We start from the raw sequence: 14,754 nt of genomic DNA on the forward strand, positions 1-14,754 counted from the left end.
CAGTTTTCTCTCTTGCTTATCTTGTTGATTTATGAAGGTCCCATAGGCTTAGGTTTCCTAATGCATGAGAGCAGAAATGACTGATGTTTTCATGCATAAAGGCAGAGATGGCAACAACCCATTGTCCTCATGGGCAATGTAAAATATCCACAATTATGTAAAACCCTGTTGTCTTTGTATTCATGTGTTACTGACACCAATACAATCCACTACTCTCTGTGTGCCTGTGTAAATAAAAGCACTGCATGCAAAGCACTACACTGATAAAAGCATCCTGTGCTGAATTTAAATTAACACAATTTTCTCAAACAATGGAAATTAAGTGGCTCCTTTAGAGATGTAAATGAGAGACTGACCTATGTGTGGACCCTTTCCATGTTTCTTTGCTGATATAAGTACAATCAACAACCCAGACTGTTTGTCCCTGTGGACATTTCCCAGTCTTTCAAGACAGATAGGAGCATTTTAAAGTCTTGCCAGAGTGATACATTTGAAAAGATGATGCTGCATTTGTCTCTTGACCACACAGACTAGCACACAGAGTCTAAAATTCCACATTTAGTCCCTGGCACACGCTTTAACAACCATCCAAACCCTGGAAGTTGTGAGGAAACCCTGGTGTAAATCTAATCTTGAAAACATTGTTTTCACCTCATCTAGACAGGCTAATTAGACTCTCAGACAGTGGGCCATGTCTGGAAGAAAGCTGTTTACACCTTAAATTAACAAACTGATGTGGGGGTAGATCAGACAGATTAACAGTAATTGAACAGACAGACGATGTTTGACCCTCTGATATCAAAGCATTCTGTCAGAAATAAACTAAAGTGGTCTACCTACAATTTGTCTACATAATTTCATTATTTGAAATAAAATGTAAAAAAAACTATCAACACTTCATTTAGGCATCATGCCCATTCCAAAACACCTAACCTGGTAGGAATATAGATAATGTCCACCAAATAGCTAAATTATCTATGTAGAGAGTTAAATCATAGTTTCATGCCTTTCTATATGAATTTCATTAAACAGTAAGGCTACTGACTTGTATATGACTTGTATGGGCTAATACAAACAGTATGTTGTGTAAAATGCAATCTAATATAAACTGAAAAAATAGCAAAATATCAAGTTTTCGTAAATAAAGTTTGCTATCTCAGAATTTGAGTTCAAGACTGTAACATTCACTGTGACTATGGAACTTGCACCATGTGGTAGGCCGATTGAAGATCATTGGTCTGCCGGACAGCCTATTTGCATAAGTCAAGACTTATATCCATTTGATAACAGCGGTCAAACCAGTCAGAGTGTAGCAGATGACCGGTCAAGAAATGGCAACTTCTGTGTAGTTGTACACAGCGTCGTTTCAACGTTTTCTCTTCTCGCATGTGAAGATGGAGTTTTTAGAGAAAAGTGTACTGCTTGTGCTGTGTGTCAGTCTAGCCCACTGTACCACGACGAAGTATTTTACATATGAAGAAGATGCACCAGGCACGGAGATTGGGAATCTCTCTCGGGATTTACAGATTGACCCAGCGGACGACCCAGAGACAGCCTTCCGGTTCATGCAGGAATCTGACTCGTACTTGATTCAAATGAGAGAAATAGACGGACTTTTAACTGTAGGAGAGACCATAGACCGCGAACAACTGTGCCAACAGTCAACACGATGCCTCATCACGTTTGATGTTGTCACTTTTTCCAAAGAAAAGTTTCAGCTGATTCACGTGGAAATCGAGGTGAAAGACATTAACGACAACTCACCACAGTTCCCAGCAAATGAAACGGTTTTAGAAATTTCAGAGAATGCCCCATTGGATTCGCGAATCCCGTTGGATATAGCAGTTGACAAAGATGTTGGCAACAACTACATCCAAAGTTACCGTACCTCTCACAACAGCCATTTTGCCATTGAAGTGCGCACGACAGAGGACGGTGTTAAATTTGCTGAACTAGTGTTGGTGAAAAGACTGGACAGGGAGATCGAGGACTCTTATACCGTTGAAGTGACAGCTTCTGATGGAGGAACCCCACCAAGAACAGGATCAACTAAAGTTGTTATCAAAGTTCTGGATTTCAATGACAATAGTCCCACATTTGAGCACAATTCCCTAAAGGTCGAATTGTACGAGGACTCACCAATAGGCTTTCGTGTTCTGAAAGTCCATGCTTTTGATCCAGATGCAGGTGTCAATGGTGAGGTGGTGTATGGATTCGTCGAGGGATTTCCTTCCGAAGTCACGCGAGTATTTAAAATTGACCCTCTTTCAGGCTCTGTGACTTTGAAAGAAATGGTTGACTTCGAAAAGAAAAGGTCATACGAACTCAACATTAAAGCGTCTGATTTGGGTGCCAACCCTATGCCATCTACATGTAGAGTTATAGTAGAGATTCTAGATGTGAATGATAATGTGCCAGAAATAAACATTAAGCCAATGACTTCCACCAATGACGGTGTCGCTTTCATCACGGAGGCCGCGGCCAAGGAGAGTTTTGTGGCGTTGATCAGCACCTCGGACAGAGACTCTGGTTCCAACGGCTACGTGCGCAGCAGCTTGCACGGACACCGGCACTTCAAACTTCAGCAGGCCTATGGTGACAACCTAATGATTGTAACCACCACGATTTTAGACAGAGAAACAATTGCAGAATACAATCTTACTGTGGAGGCTGAAGATTTTGGGACACCTCCATTCAGAACCGTGAAGCAGTATACAATTAGGGTGACTGACGAGAATGACAACCCTCCACTTTTCAACAAATCAGTGTATGAAGTTTCCATCATAGAAAATAACATCCCGGGTTCATACATCACTTCAATTCTGGCTACTGATCTTGATGCTGGTAAAAATAGTAAAGTAACTTATAAACTTGTTGAAAGCCATGTTTTGGATGATGATCCAATAACAACATTTGTATCAGTTGACCCAGTTTCAGGATCATTGTACAGTTTGAGGTCATTTGATTTTGAAACTGTTCAGCAGATTGAATTAACTATTCAGGCTAGTGACAGTGGCTCACCATCACTATCCAGCACAGCTTTAGTCAGGATCAAAGTCATCGATCAAAATGACAACTACCCATATTTTACATATCCAGACTTCCAAAATGAAACGGCTGAAGTTCCCATTCCTTCCAATGCACCCCCTGGGTACATTTTACTTCGGGTCAAAGCTGATGATGAGGATGGGGGTGAGAACAGTAAACTGAGCTTTGACATTTTGGAGGATGACCAAAACCTATTCTCCATGGACAAAAGGACTGGACAGATTGTTTTGAAGCAAAAATTGAACTGCCCCTGTGATGATGCCCTGGATATTAAGATCAGAGTGAGTGACAATGGCCAACCTGCTCTCTTCAGCGTGTCCACTGTCCGCTTTGTTGTGACGGACACTCAAGCCTTTAATGATCAATTTATAATTTCAGTGGGCGACGACTTGGACGAATTCAACTTTGTTGTCCCCTCAGCAGTGATTGCATTTGTTAGTGGGGGCTGCATTCTGCTGTTAATAGTAGTTGTGACTCTCACAGTTTTCTGTAAGCTCCGACAAAAACCAAGAAGCTACAGTTCCAAATCGAACAGGAACCATGGCCTGTTCGGCACTACATCCTTAACAGTGTATAACGCCTCAGAGCCAAACATATATGGTGGGCCCACACATTTCCTGACCCATGGGAAGAAATCTAAACATGAGGACTCGTGTCTGTATGAGGATAAAAGCTCTGACTCAAAGGTGAGGTCGCCATTACAGTAACCGTTTAAACCTACATGAGGTATTTAAACCTACATGTATGGACACTAACTTTATTATTTATTAATAAATGTTCCTTTTTCATCTTTGTTATCACATAGGGTTTTATAACGTCAAGGTCTTTTGAGGGAACAGCAATATGGCAAGATGACAAATACAGTTTGCAAAGAAGGTAAAATTCCTGATACCTTTATAGACTTTTCAATATTTTTTATGGCCACTAGGGTCAGTCCACACTGGCAACAGTAGCTATGACATTAACTGTACATTAATGATAACAAATCTACACTTTTAAATGTTTTTCTAGCTTAGAAAGTAATGTCCACACTACACACTACAACAGTAACAGCTCTAATAGTTATTATTGGTAGTGTTGGACTTGAGTTGTGGAGTACACCATGTGTGTGATAAAGGGGAACGGTGTGTCTTATAGTCCAAGTCCAATAGATGTCAAAAGATTTCAAAACAGTGTGAGATACACATCAATAATTTATGAACTATTGTGAAGGTACAAATCTATTTTTAAACTCTTAAAGTAGCTTAACTTGTATAACTGCTACTGCCACTTTTTCACTGGTCCATGTAGTATTTTTTACTATGTCAGAACATCAATAAGTTGATAGACAGATACAGGGGCTGACATGTTTGATCGCATCCACAGTGGCACTGGCAACATAGACCAACTGAGCGTGAAGGACAGTGGCAAAGGTGACAGTGACTTCAACGACAGTGACTCTGACGTCAGTGGAGATGGACTTAAGAGGACCCTCTCAACATTTCAACCATGGGCAAAAAGTGAGATATAAACCACACAAAAACACACATATCCAACTATTATCATCACCGATCTTCGGAGACGAGACTGATGTCATTTTCAACCATTATTTCTCTGTTTCTCTGTTCCAGATTCTTTTCATTCGGCTAACACTCTCAGTGTGGATTGGCAGAGCAGATACTGTGTAATTCCAACCCACAGCATCCATGCCACCCCAGGAAATGCATACACAATAGGCTTTTCCCAAGCACCGGCATATAGTAATACCCATGTTAATCCCCAGTCCTGGAAAGAATCCTGCTACAACACAAACATTCCCAAAGCCAAGGGATCGGCGGCACAGACATTCTGTAGGGCAGGCACACTACCCCCGTACAGTTCCCATCTGAAGCGAGAGCTGGGCGCCAGGGCAGACGACCAGCGGGAGCAGAACCAGGACATCCTCACAGTGACGGCGCTGTCAGAAATCGCTACCACCTTTTAATCGCTGGAAAATCCCAACAGGGCTCTTTTCCCTCCTCAATGAATCACAGAGGGGTTTTGTGTTTAACAGATTTGTCAAAGCAGAAGAATTAACATATAAATAAGAATCGCTCTGTGTAAGTGAACAGGAGATGTAAATATTTTTTTGCATAAATAGAAAAGAACTTGTCTGTACATGCTTGACTCATAAAAAATGTATTTCTATCATTTGACACTTTTTTTATAAATAAAGGAATTGTTGAAAGCCTGAAGTGTTACCAATTCCAGCAGCTAAAACCAAACCACACAATCACATCAGGCTATGGTTGATGCTTTGTGTAGAATACAAACCAGCACAGCTGTTTTGAAAGGTTGTCTTTTTATGTAAAAAGAAGAAATTGGTGTGAAATTCATATTATAGTGTACCTATTATATACCCATAAAGATTAACAATGAGGCTGTATCTCTCCAAACCTGAACACAGGTTATACTTTGCTCAGGTATAGAAGTCTTTATATTCATGCCAAGTAGCCAGATACAAATAGACTGTAGTTCAAAATCGAGGAATATACATCATCTAAAGTTGTCGGTTTACTGCAAAGAATGGTTTTGGATGAATGATCAAGACTCCTTACATAGTGTTTTGTAGGAATTGTTTAAAGGCAATGGATTAATGAAGTTTAATTCTATTTAGAAAAAAAGGAAAACCAAAGTGTCAGAGTGTTTTATTGCTTTATTTCATTATATGACACTATTACAGAATATGAGGCTCAATTATTTAACATCTGATCACCATTAAGTTATACTTTATAATAGAGTTGGCAAATGTCTTCTATTAGGAATACTTGCCCATTGTATCAATGCATTACAACTTTGTGCTAGCATTTTTCTGAGGCAATGAGTGAACATCAGGAAGGTCACTGAAGAGGTTCCTCTGCTAAGCACTCCAGACTCTACAGAGCAGTAGAGGTCCTTACTCGCACCAGTGGCACAGGGGAGCATGATCCAGATGAGCTCTGCTCATACTCAGGATACAGTGGTAATCCACTTCTTGGAATCACCTGTAACAAGCCTTTCGTTTTGGGAATCTTGGTCCGAAACAGGTAATTCTTTTTCCTGCAGGGACATTTGTTAGTCCCTGCAGGAAAAATGGTGTGTTCTTTAGTGTAAATCTTGCCTTGTTGATGAGGTGACTGCTGACACTGTTTATCTGTGTTGTCATGACTGCTGAAGTCCAGTCTCCTGTGAGCTGACTGGACACAATCTTCCATCTGCTTCTGATTCCATGGACACAAGCCTGCAACATGGGAATGACATAATATTAATAATACTGAAAGCCTGGTCACAGGACTCTGAAATGCTCTTACACGTCCTGTGTGCCACTTTCTGCTCTTATCCCACAAAAGTCCATTTTAGCTTGGAAAAACACTATTTAATCTCTTAAGTGAGCCATAATATTACATTATTTGCTAATTGTTCCTTCTAAGGCTATAAGTGAAATGACTGTGACAGTTTGTCTCAAAGCAAGTCTGAGACTTGCCTAAACACAGATTAGAGTGAATGCCCCGATAATGACCAGGCTCAGCTAAGTCACCATATCTGGGTTTTAAAAGCTTGAATACTATTTTGAGACATCCTATAATGCACTGGTCACAAAATGAAGAGGGACTAACAAATTTGACCCACATGCGCCAGATGTGCCACCAGTGGGGTCAATTGAAATCCTCATGTCCTCCTCTGCACTGGTCTGAGTGCCCCTGATGGCAGATAAAGCAGCAAGAAATACAGTTTTTTTTCCAGAGTAAATGAAAAGTTGTCGCTCAGATAGTTGGATACTCTGCCCTGCAATATTTTCAGACATTTCCTCTCTTAAAAGCTGGAGCGGTGGTGACCCACACAACATTGGGCTCTATCTGCCTTGTTGTGTTAAACAGAGGATGACACATCTCCAATAGAATATGAAGGGCAAATAGCATTAATCGATCCATGTGATATGAAATGACTTACCCTGCTCTGTATTTCCTATGTAGGTCAAATGGCTGTGGATCGACCAGGGACCTGGTGCTACAAGGCATAATTATCTGGAGGGAGGGGGAGAAAGGGGTCTGTTTAGAAAATGCATGAGCTACCAGGGATGTTGTTTTTCCCTCATCAGATGGAAATATTCATCTATGCGTTCAGTTCAGTGTGCACAACTTACTTCGGTTTGAGCGTCATTCAAGAAGACAGAGAAAAAGGAGTTGCAGAATTCATTTTCATGGCTCAGGGTCTCCTGTCTCCTTCCTAAGAAGGGTGCGCAGGTGTTTGAGTGGGCTTTGAACATGTCCTCAGTCTCACTGAGGGCACACTTGTCCTGGCTGCTATTTGTGCTGTAGGAGCCTCTTCTTCTCATGAGTTTGATCAACACTGTTGCCACCACACTGACTGCAACTAAAATCACACAGAGGCCTAGAGGGACGGAATATTTCACTAGAACATTCAGGAAGTGTTCTAAATGCTCAACGTAAGTGAACATGTTTTCCCTTGTTGGTACGGCTTGGGAAGTAACAATAAAGTGGATATGAACTGTAGACTGAAGAGAAGGAATGCCGTTGTCTCGAACACTCGCCGTGATCCTCAGCACTCCTCCAGAGTTCTTGACACTCTCATTCAGTGCTGTTTTTAGATATACATAGCCAGATGTCTGGTCCATAAAAAACAGGTCATTTGGGTTGTCCAAAAGTTTGAAAGTCAGCTGTGCATTCAAACCTTCATCAGCATCATCTGCTATGATTTTTAGCACAGGGGTCACCGTTGTTGCCTCAAGAGATATGTAACAGAGGGCAGAGCCATTTATTGACCTGGGCTGCATTATCACAGGAGCATTGTCGTTCACGTCCATAACTCTTATCCAAACCATTGTGGTTTTAGATAGGAGTGGAAAACCTCCATCACTAGCCAGAACTTGCACTTCAATGTCTTTGGCCTGTTCATAATTGAATGATGTTGCTGAGTGTAAAGATCCTAAAAGTGGATCAATTAACACTAAATTTGATGAAATAATTTGAGAGTTTGATTTAATGTTCAGTATTGAATATGTTATATCTGCATTTTGACCAACATCACTGTCATATGCTTGCACTATACAGAGAAATGCACCTGGTAGATTATTCTCTTCAATCCAAACTTCATATAATGATTTAGTGAACTCCGGAGGATTGTCGTTCACATCCCTCAACTGAATAGAGAATGTCATGATTGTTGTCAGTGGAGGAGTTCCATGGTCTGTAGCAACTGCTGTGAGATTATATTCAGGCAAAGTTTCTCTATCCAAAAACGATGTTGTTACGATCATAAAAGTGTGTTCATAAGCGTGTTGCAGCCTGAAATGTTGGTGTCCGAGCAAATTGCAATGCACGTGTCCGTTGACTCCTGAGTCTCTGTCCATGGTGCTGACAAGAGCCACGAAACTGTTTACTGGTGCCGATTCTGCGATATATGTCACGCTGTCAAAGTCTAGTGATTTAATAATGATTGAAGGTGCGTTATCGTTGGCATCTAAAATATCCACTCTAACTGTGCACTGCGCTGGGACAGAATTTATGCCCATATCATATGCTATTATTTTCAAATAAAAAAAAATGTTTTTTTCATAGTCGACTTCTCTCGCGAGAGTCAGTCGTCCTATGTGAGGATCAATATTAAAGATCTGTTTTATCTCTAGAGGCGTTTTCTCCTCAAACCCATACACAACTTCCCCGTTTTGACCCTCGTCTGGGTCAGAGGCACGTAAATGTAAAAGCAATAGACCAACTCTTGCACTTTCACTGAGTGTAATTTTTATGAAACTGTCTTCGAAGGCCGGTGTATTATCATTGATATCTAATACTTTTATCTTCACAGTTAGTATTCCAGACAGGATTGGTATTCCTTCGTCCATTGCTGTGATTTCAAGGTTATATGTGTCCTCTTTTTCCCTGTCAAGCTCTTTGACCAATACTAGCTCTGCATACAAACCTCCTTCTTCGCCACTTCGGGCTTCAACGATGAAATACTCGTTCGTGGAAATGGTGTAACTCTGTATATAGTTTCGACCTATATCTTCATCGGTGGCTACCTCTAAAGGGAAGCGAGTTCCTTCTGATGCGCTTTCAGGTGTCTCTATGTACATTTCGTGTACAGGGAATTTCGGGGCGTTGTCGTTGATGTCCCTTATATCCACTTCGACGCGCATTAGAAAAGACTTCTCCTGGTGAACAGCAACCACATCCAGGGGTATCACGCAGTATTGAGATCGACAACAGAGTTGCTCACGGTCAATTCTCTGAGCAACCGAAAGTTGTCCATCAGTCACCCTCAAGTTAAAAAGACTCAAATAAGGTTGGTCAATAAATCTAAAACTTCTTCGGTTGGCGTTCGACAGGAAAACATCCAGATCCCTTGCAAGGTCTCCGACTTTGGCGCCCACATCCGACTCTTCGTATAAAACATACCGAATTGTCTTAGTTGATGCAATGTATGTGATGGAAAATAGCACTCTGAAAACAACAACAAAAAGTGATACATTCATTTTAGAGTCAAAGACAAAGATGTTTGCCAACCTAAGTAGGCCTATCTCAGAGTGCATCAAAGAGGCCTATTTCGGCATCTTTAGTAAATAAAATGGAGGTGTTTTCAGAGAGTCTTGGCAACAGACATGCATATTTGGCTAATGAGTTTAACTTAATTCCACAGGCACCTTGGTCCAATGGCATTGTTTTACCTAAACAATGGAACAATCCTTTTAAAAGATAACTGATAAAGTCACTGCCTTAAGCGCAGCTTAATCCAGAAACGCTCTTATAGGCTACAGATTTTAGGACTCAGACATTAAGTGTTTATATCCTAAGCACTTTGACTTGAAAGACACTTTCTGTTAATTACATACTACATAAACTACATTATATTATCAGGCAGAATTCACATTATGATATTATAATCATGTTCTTAAAATTGTGCACAGTAAACTTGTTGTAACTGACTGAGGAATTGGTTTATTTATGCCAAAGCATGCTCCTCCGTGGCTGCAGCAACTATCTCTTCCGAAGCAGAGGAGGAAAGCATGTCAATGCCACTCATGTCAGTCCCACACAGGAATTGGAGTCATGGTTGTCTCGGAGTCCTCCTGGCTGTAGGGATGGAGTCATGGTTGTCTCGGAGTCCTCCTGGCTGCAGGGATGGCCCAGCTGTTCATCAGCCTTTGCATGAGCCCTGCCCCGCCAGTAGGCCAAGATTATGAGACATAGTGTGTCACTTGTTCTGGAAAAACACACAGCCAATCAAGATTCTGCGAAAAGTGCTGGAGATAATCTGCCCATTAATTAGCCTGATTGACATAGGTGTGTAATTAGCACCATTCTTCAGCTTTGCCAGGTTGTAGTAGTGTTGTTTACTCTGGTTCATCAGCATGCTAAACAGTTGTTAGGGGTTCTCTAATTCATTAAGCGAGAAGTTTTCTCATTCAGTGTTGTATTTCAATTAACACCTGGCTGTCATGTTTCAAATCTTATGTAAATACACATCTGCTTGGCCTTGCTAGGTTACTGAACACACATATTTTATTTCAGGTTGACAGAATACCTCAAATTCCTATATCCTGCTGTATTAGCCTTTAAGATCAAGTCCATTTCGTTTTATTCAACCCCTGTTATGATGAGCACTAGATGCTTTAAAAGAGCTGAGACCCAAACCTACAAGATCATGTCCTGATATGAAGATGAACTTTCCTCCCAAACCAAGGCTGGTCCACAACAAAGGCAGTGATGAGGGGATGTAACACCCACCAATGTAATAACTTCCCACCAACGTAATAAACCACCAACGTAATAGTTTTGTTTGCCCAACATTGCACATCATCTACTTAGGAGATCATTGCTCCTACATACTTTGGCCTATAATCAAATGCCTGACCTCTTTGGAAAGCTGAGACACTGTAGTTTCTTGGAAAACAATCAGGAAACTTTGTGATGTACTGATACAGAGTTACAGAGGCTAGAATATTATTTTCTCATTCTGCCGGATAACAAGCATTTCTGAACTGACCACATTTCAGCCGTCTAGGTCCCTTGATATGACTTAGAAACACAACTGAGCCCTAGCATCAGGTCTTGTGAAGCTGTGTGCAAAAGTAGATCAATATAGAATGAGAACTACTTACTTTAGACCATTATTTGCCAAGGTATGCTCATGTGTTTTGTAAAATGCCCTATGGAAACTCCCCATAGGACTTTTGGTTATCCAAAATGCATACTGACAATCAAATGCTTACTGCATATGAACCCCTTTGTGTAAAAACATAATCTTGGTCTCAAATGAAAGGTAACACATTGAAGTTTCGTGTTTGTATTTGGATTATACTTCAGGGGTTCTGGTATGGAATGACTACACTAAATATGGAATAATTACAAAAAATATATAAATCTTTACAATTTCTATTTCAATTAAATTGGTGGACTATCTGCATAACTAATATTGGATCAAATTACATGAATATCCAATTTCTATGGATACTTGTGAAGACCCAATATGCTATATCTAGCAGGGTTGTGCAAAATTCGAATTGAGTTCTGCTTCCTGTTTACTACCTCAATTGAAATGCAAGTGAAATTCAAGAATTTAATTGGAATTTAAGAGCCAGTTTCAATTAAATTCTGGAATTTTGCACAAGCCTGATATCTAGCATATAGCTAACGATATACACTGCAGCTAGAAGGTAGGGAAGCACCAAAAGCAGGGGTTATTGAGACATAGTAAGATTAATCTGACATTGTAAAGCACTACACATATTTTACATGACAAAGATTGTTATGTATTGATTCCCAAACTTCCAAACTTTCAAATTATGTATAATATGGCTATGCTACATAACAATCTGAAGTATAAAAATGATTTTGAATGTTGGGGGAGGTGGGGGAGGGGGTAAATGACCCAGGGCTGGAACATGTGCTGCATAACAGGAAAAGGTTTTGGAACATGTCCACAGCCAGTGTTTCCAGCTGTAGGCTAGGCTATATCCTCATGACCACATCTTTTTCACATGAGTTTTTCTCTTTATGTTAGTCATTGTATATGTTCACATCCAACAACAAAATCAACTTAGACATTTAGGCTACGTCCACACGAAACCAACAGGTATATATTTTTTACTGCTTTAACACCTTTAATAACACTGGTAAAAAAAAAAAAAACTCACGTCCACACGAAGAGGTGAAACCAACAGAAAGCCCTGTTATGCCAGGCCAGTCGTTGGCGCTAAATTGGCTTCAGATTAATTTGCAAAGAAAAGACAGAAACATTTCAAAAGCAGTCACGTAAGATGAGTTTTCAATTAAACTGTAGAACTAATAACGTTTATTTTCAGGGTATGTGACTGCTATGTATGTAGAAATGTTTTTATGTTTTGCATTAGGTCTGGTATAGAGCTAGTTACACTGAAGAAATTCTCGAGATATTTACAGAAAACTGTGTCCGGCCTACCTCCTTTTGGGGGGCAGTGTGGCCTGTGGTGGGTGGTCAACGGATCAAAGTGTCCCGGAAGACAGACATTTTGACAGAAATTCATTGAAGGAAAAAAAAATAAATCAGAGAGAAAAGAAACTCTGACTAAACCTATATGACCGCCACTTTGTTAGCGCTGCGGTCATAATAATACAATTCAAAGTACACTGCAGCAACTTCTTTTCAATGCCTGCCATTCAAAGCCCTTTTGCTGACTCACACATTCTCCAACCATCTCAGCATTCCGTCTTCTAACAATCACAAAGCATGAGGTCAAAATTGGTTCTTTTTTATGTAAGGGATAATGTATTGTCCGCCGGTAATTATCAGAAAATAAGTCCCGACAGGTAGAACAGAACCCCGGGGTCCGGTTCGCCCTGTCGGGACTTATTTTCCCAATAATGACCGGCGTTCTATACATTATCCCGCTTATTACACGGCTATTTGCCAAAATGAAATAATAAACTCCCCACAATATGAATTTACCCTACATAGCCTAGCCTATTTGTTACCGTTCATCGTGGCATTTGCTGAAATAGTTCGCAACAACACGCTGAACTTGAATCAAACATTCTTTTGAACACAGCTGATCAACCGTCTGCTTTCACTTGAATGAAGTTCCAGTACTTGCATAGGGATATGAAATACCTGCACAAACTCCTGACAGCGGTCATTACTTTTTTCAGAGGTCATTTCCCAAGAAATAATGACCGCTAGAACTTTGGGAAATCCCATTCAAGTCAATGGAGCGTTCTACTTGCCTTGTGAAGAGCCGTGTAATAAGTTCCTGTAACTTGGCAAGAAATCTGGAGGCCATAGCCAACCCTACATTCCCTTCACCCTCTTAATGTCCATAATTATCATCATGGGGGGGTCCTTGGTTTTTGGACCTTGGTATTTTCAAAACTGTGTGCGTCCCTGGTTACCTCAGCGACCATTAGGGGTTTTGATAATGGATTTATATCTGAAAATGTTCAAAGCTCCAAACTGTACCAAGTTACATCCTTTTATGGAAAAAATTAATAATTAGCATATCACAATGTACAATAAGTTCAGTATAACTGCCATAAGTAAAAGTTTTGTTCCACTACTTAGGTTTTCAAAAAATATTTCTGTTGGAATTAGTTTTGGGTTGGGTAAAATCTACCTGGACTAAAATGCACTGTGTAAACTGTACCACACCATTGGCGCATGGGCACAGCTTCCTTCGCCGTTTTTAATGACTTGCGCCGTCGCTGTAGCTTTGTTTGGTTAATTGGCAGGTCTTTGTCCCATTGCTCCTGAGTGTGGCTTCTATGCCAGTCCCATCATCTAGCCTTTCAAGCTCTGGGGGTAAAGAAGATCTCATCTGCCTCTGCCTCCGCCTTGTCCATTAATGCTGTATATTGGGACACCTCAATTTATTAACAAAACATAAGTCAGAAGAGTAGAAACACTGTAGTTTTACTGCTTGGCCCCCAGTAAGAGAAGGCACAAACACAATGAGTGCATTCACATCTGCTTGGCCCCCAGTAAAACGGTGATGAAAATAACTAAAGGTAGAAAGACAATGATATCCTATGCAGTAACTGCTTGGCCCCCACTAAACTATGTGTAGGGCAAAAAACACAATGGATGACAAATCAACTTTGCATGAAGAGTAGAAATATACTACATTTAAAAAATATTTACTATATGGTTCTAGGGCTGCCACAGACTGCAATTATGATATTTATTTAAGTGAAATAATAACAAAAGATTACAAGGGGTGTCCATGTAGCTTTGCTTGGCTCCTAGTAAAGGTGATGAATAATAAGTTGAGGTATTAAGTAAAGGATGGGGGGGCGTACAAAGTTTTAAAGAAGGTTTAGATGGGGACAATTATTGACAACTACACCCTTACAACAGAAAAAAAAACAGATATAATATCACTAAATCAGTGATTTATTACCTTGGTAGGAAGTAAAAAAAACCAACGTAATAACTTCCTGCAAACGTGTTGGTGGGAAGTTATTACGTTGGTGGGTTTATTACGTTAAAGTATTAATGCTGGCAGGTCTATTACAAAGGGCAGATTTTGATTTTTTATTACGCTGGTGGGAAGTTATTACGTTGGTGGGTGTTACAGGGGATGAGGGGGAAGGTGCAGGAAGGGAAGAGAAAAAAGAAGAACACTGTAAGCTCACAGAGCTCTACAGCTGTAAAGTTTGCAAGAGCACGCATGATGATCATTTGGCTGCATACTTAAAGTCTGTGCGCTTAGTTCTACAT

At 40.3% G+C, this 14,754-nt stretch overlaps 2 protein-coding genes across 2 annotated transcripts; one reads left to right on the top strand and one right to left on the bottom strand.

Annotated features, from left to right (window-relative positions):
* Nucleotides 1–1,317: 1,317 nt before the first annotated feature.
* pcdh8 (protocadherin 8) lies at nucleotides 1,318–5,217 on the top strand. Its single transcript, XM_048239622.1, has 4 exons — nucleotides 1,318–3,734; nucleotides 3,854–3,924; nucleotides 4,414–4,547; nucleotides 4,659–5,217. The coding sequence occupies exons 1-4, from the start codon at nucleotides 1,395–1,397 to the stop codon at nucleotides 5,009–5,011; spliced, it is 2,898 nt and encodes a 965-aa protein (XP_048095579.1). The 5' UTR covers nucleotides 1,318–1,394; the 3' UTR covers nucleotides 5,012–5,217.
* A 1,803-nt stretch (nucleotides 5,218–7,020) lies between these two features.
* LOC125291631 (protocadherin-8-like) lies at nucleotides 7,021–10,416 on the bottom strand. The gene is made up of 4 exons (XM_048238453.1): nucleotides 10,362–10,416; nucleotides 7,579–9,444; nucleotides 7,190–7,419; nucleotides 7,021–7,053 (listed from the first exon to the last, which is right to left on the bottom strand). The coding sequence occupies exons 1-4, from the start codon at nucleotides 10,414–10,416 to the stop codon at nucleotides 7,021–7,023; spliced, it is 2,184 nt and encodes a 727-aa protein (XP_048094410.1).
* Between the last annotated feature and the right edge of the window lie 4,338 nt (nucleotides 10,417–14,754).

The sequence above is a fragment of the Alosa alosa genome, chromosome 3 (genome assembly GCF_017589495.1).
Source record: "Alosa alosa isolate M-15738 ecotype Scorff River chromosome 3, AALO_Geno_1.1, whole genome shotgun sequence".
Lineage (NCBI taxonomy): Eukaryota > Metazoa > Chordata > Actinopteri > Clupeiformes > Clupeidae > Alosa > Alosa alosa.

Excerpts from the sequence above, each read along its gene's own strand:
- pcdh8 (XM_048239622.1), top strand. The coding sequence starts at position 1,395 with ATGGAGTTTTTAGAGAAAAGTGTACTGCTTGTGCTGTGTGTCAGTCTA. Across the intron at positions 3,735-3,853 it reads ATAAAAGCTCTGACTCAAAG|GGTTTTATAACGTCAAGGTC; the intron begins GTGAGGTCGCCA and ends GTTATCACATAG. Across the intron at positions 4,548-4,658 it reads ATTTCAACCATGGGCAAAAA|ATTCTTTTCATTCGGCTAAC; the intron begins GTGAGATATAAA and ends TCTCTGTTCCAG.
- LOC125291631 (XM_048238453.1), bottom strand. The coding sequence starts at position 10,416 with ATGCTGATGAACCAGAGTAAACAACACTACTACAACCTGGCAAAGCTG. Across the intron at positions 9,445-10,361 it reads CCTGGCAAAGCTGAAGAATG|AGTCGGATGTGGGCGCCAAA; the intron begins GTGCTAATTACA and ends TTTTATACGAAG. Across the intron at positions 7,054-7,189 it reads TGAATGACGCTCAAACCGAA|CACCAGGTCCCTGGTCGATC; the intron begins GTAAGTTGTGCA and ends TATGCCTTGTAG.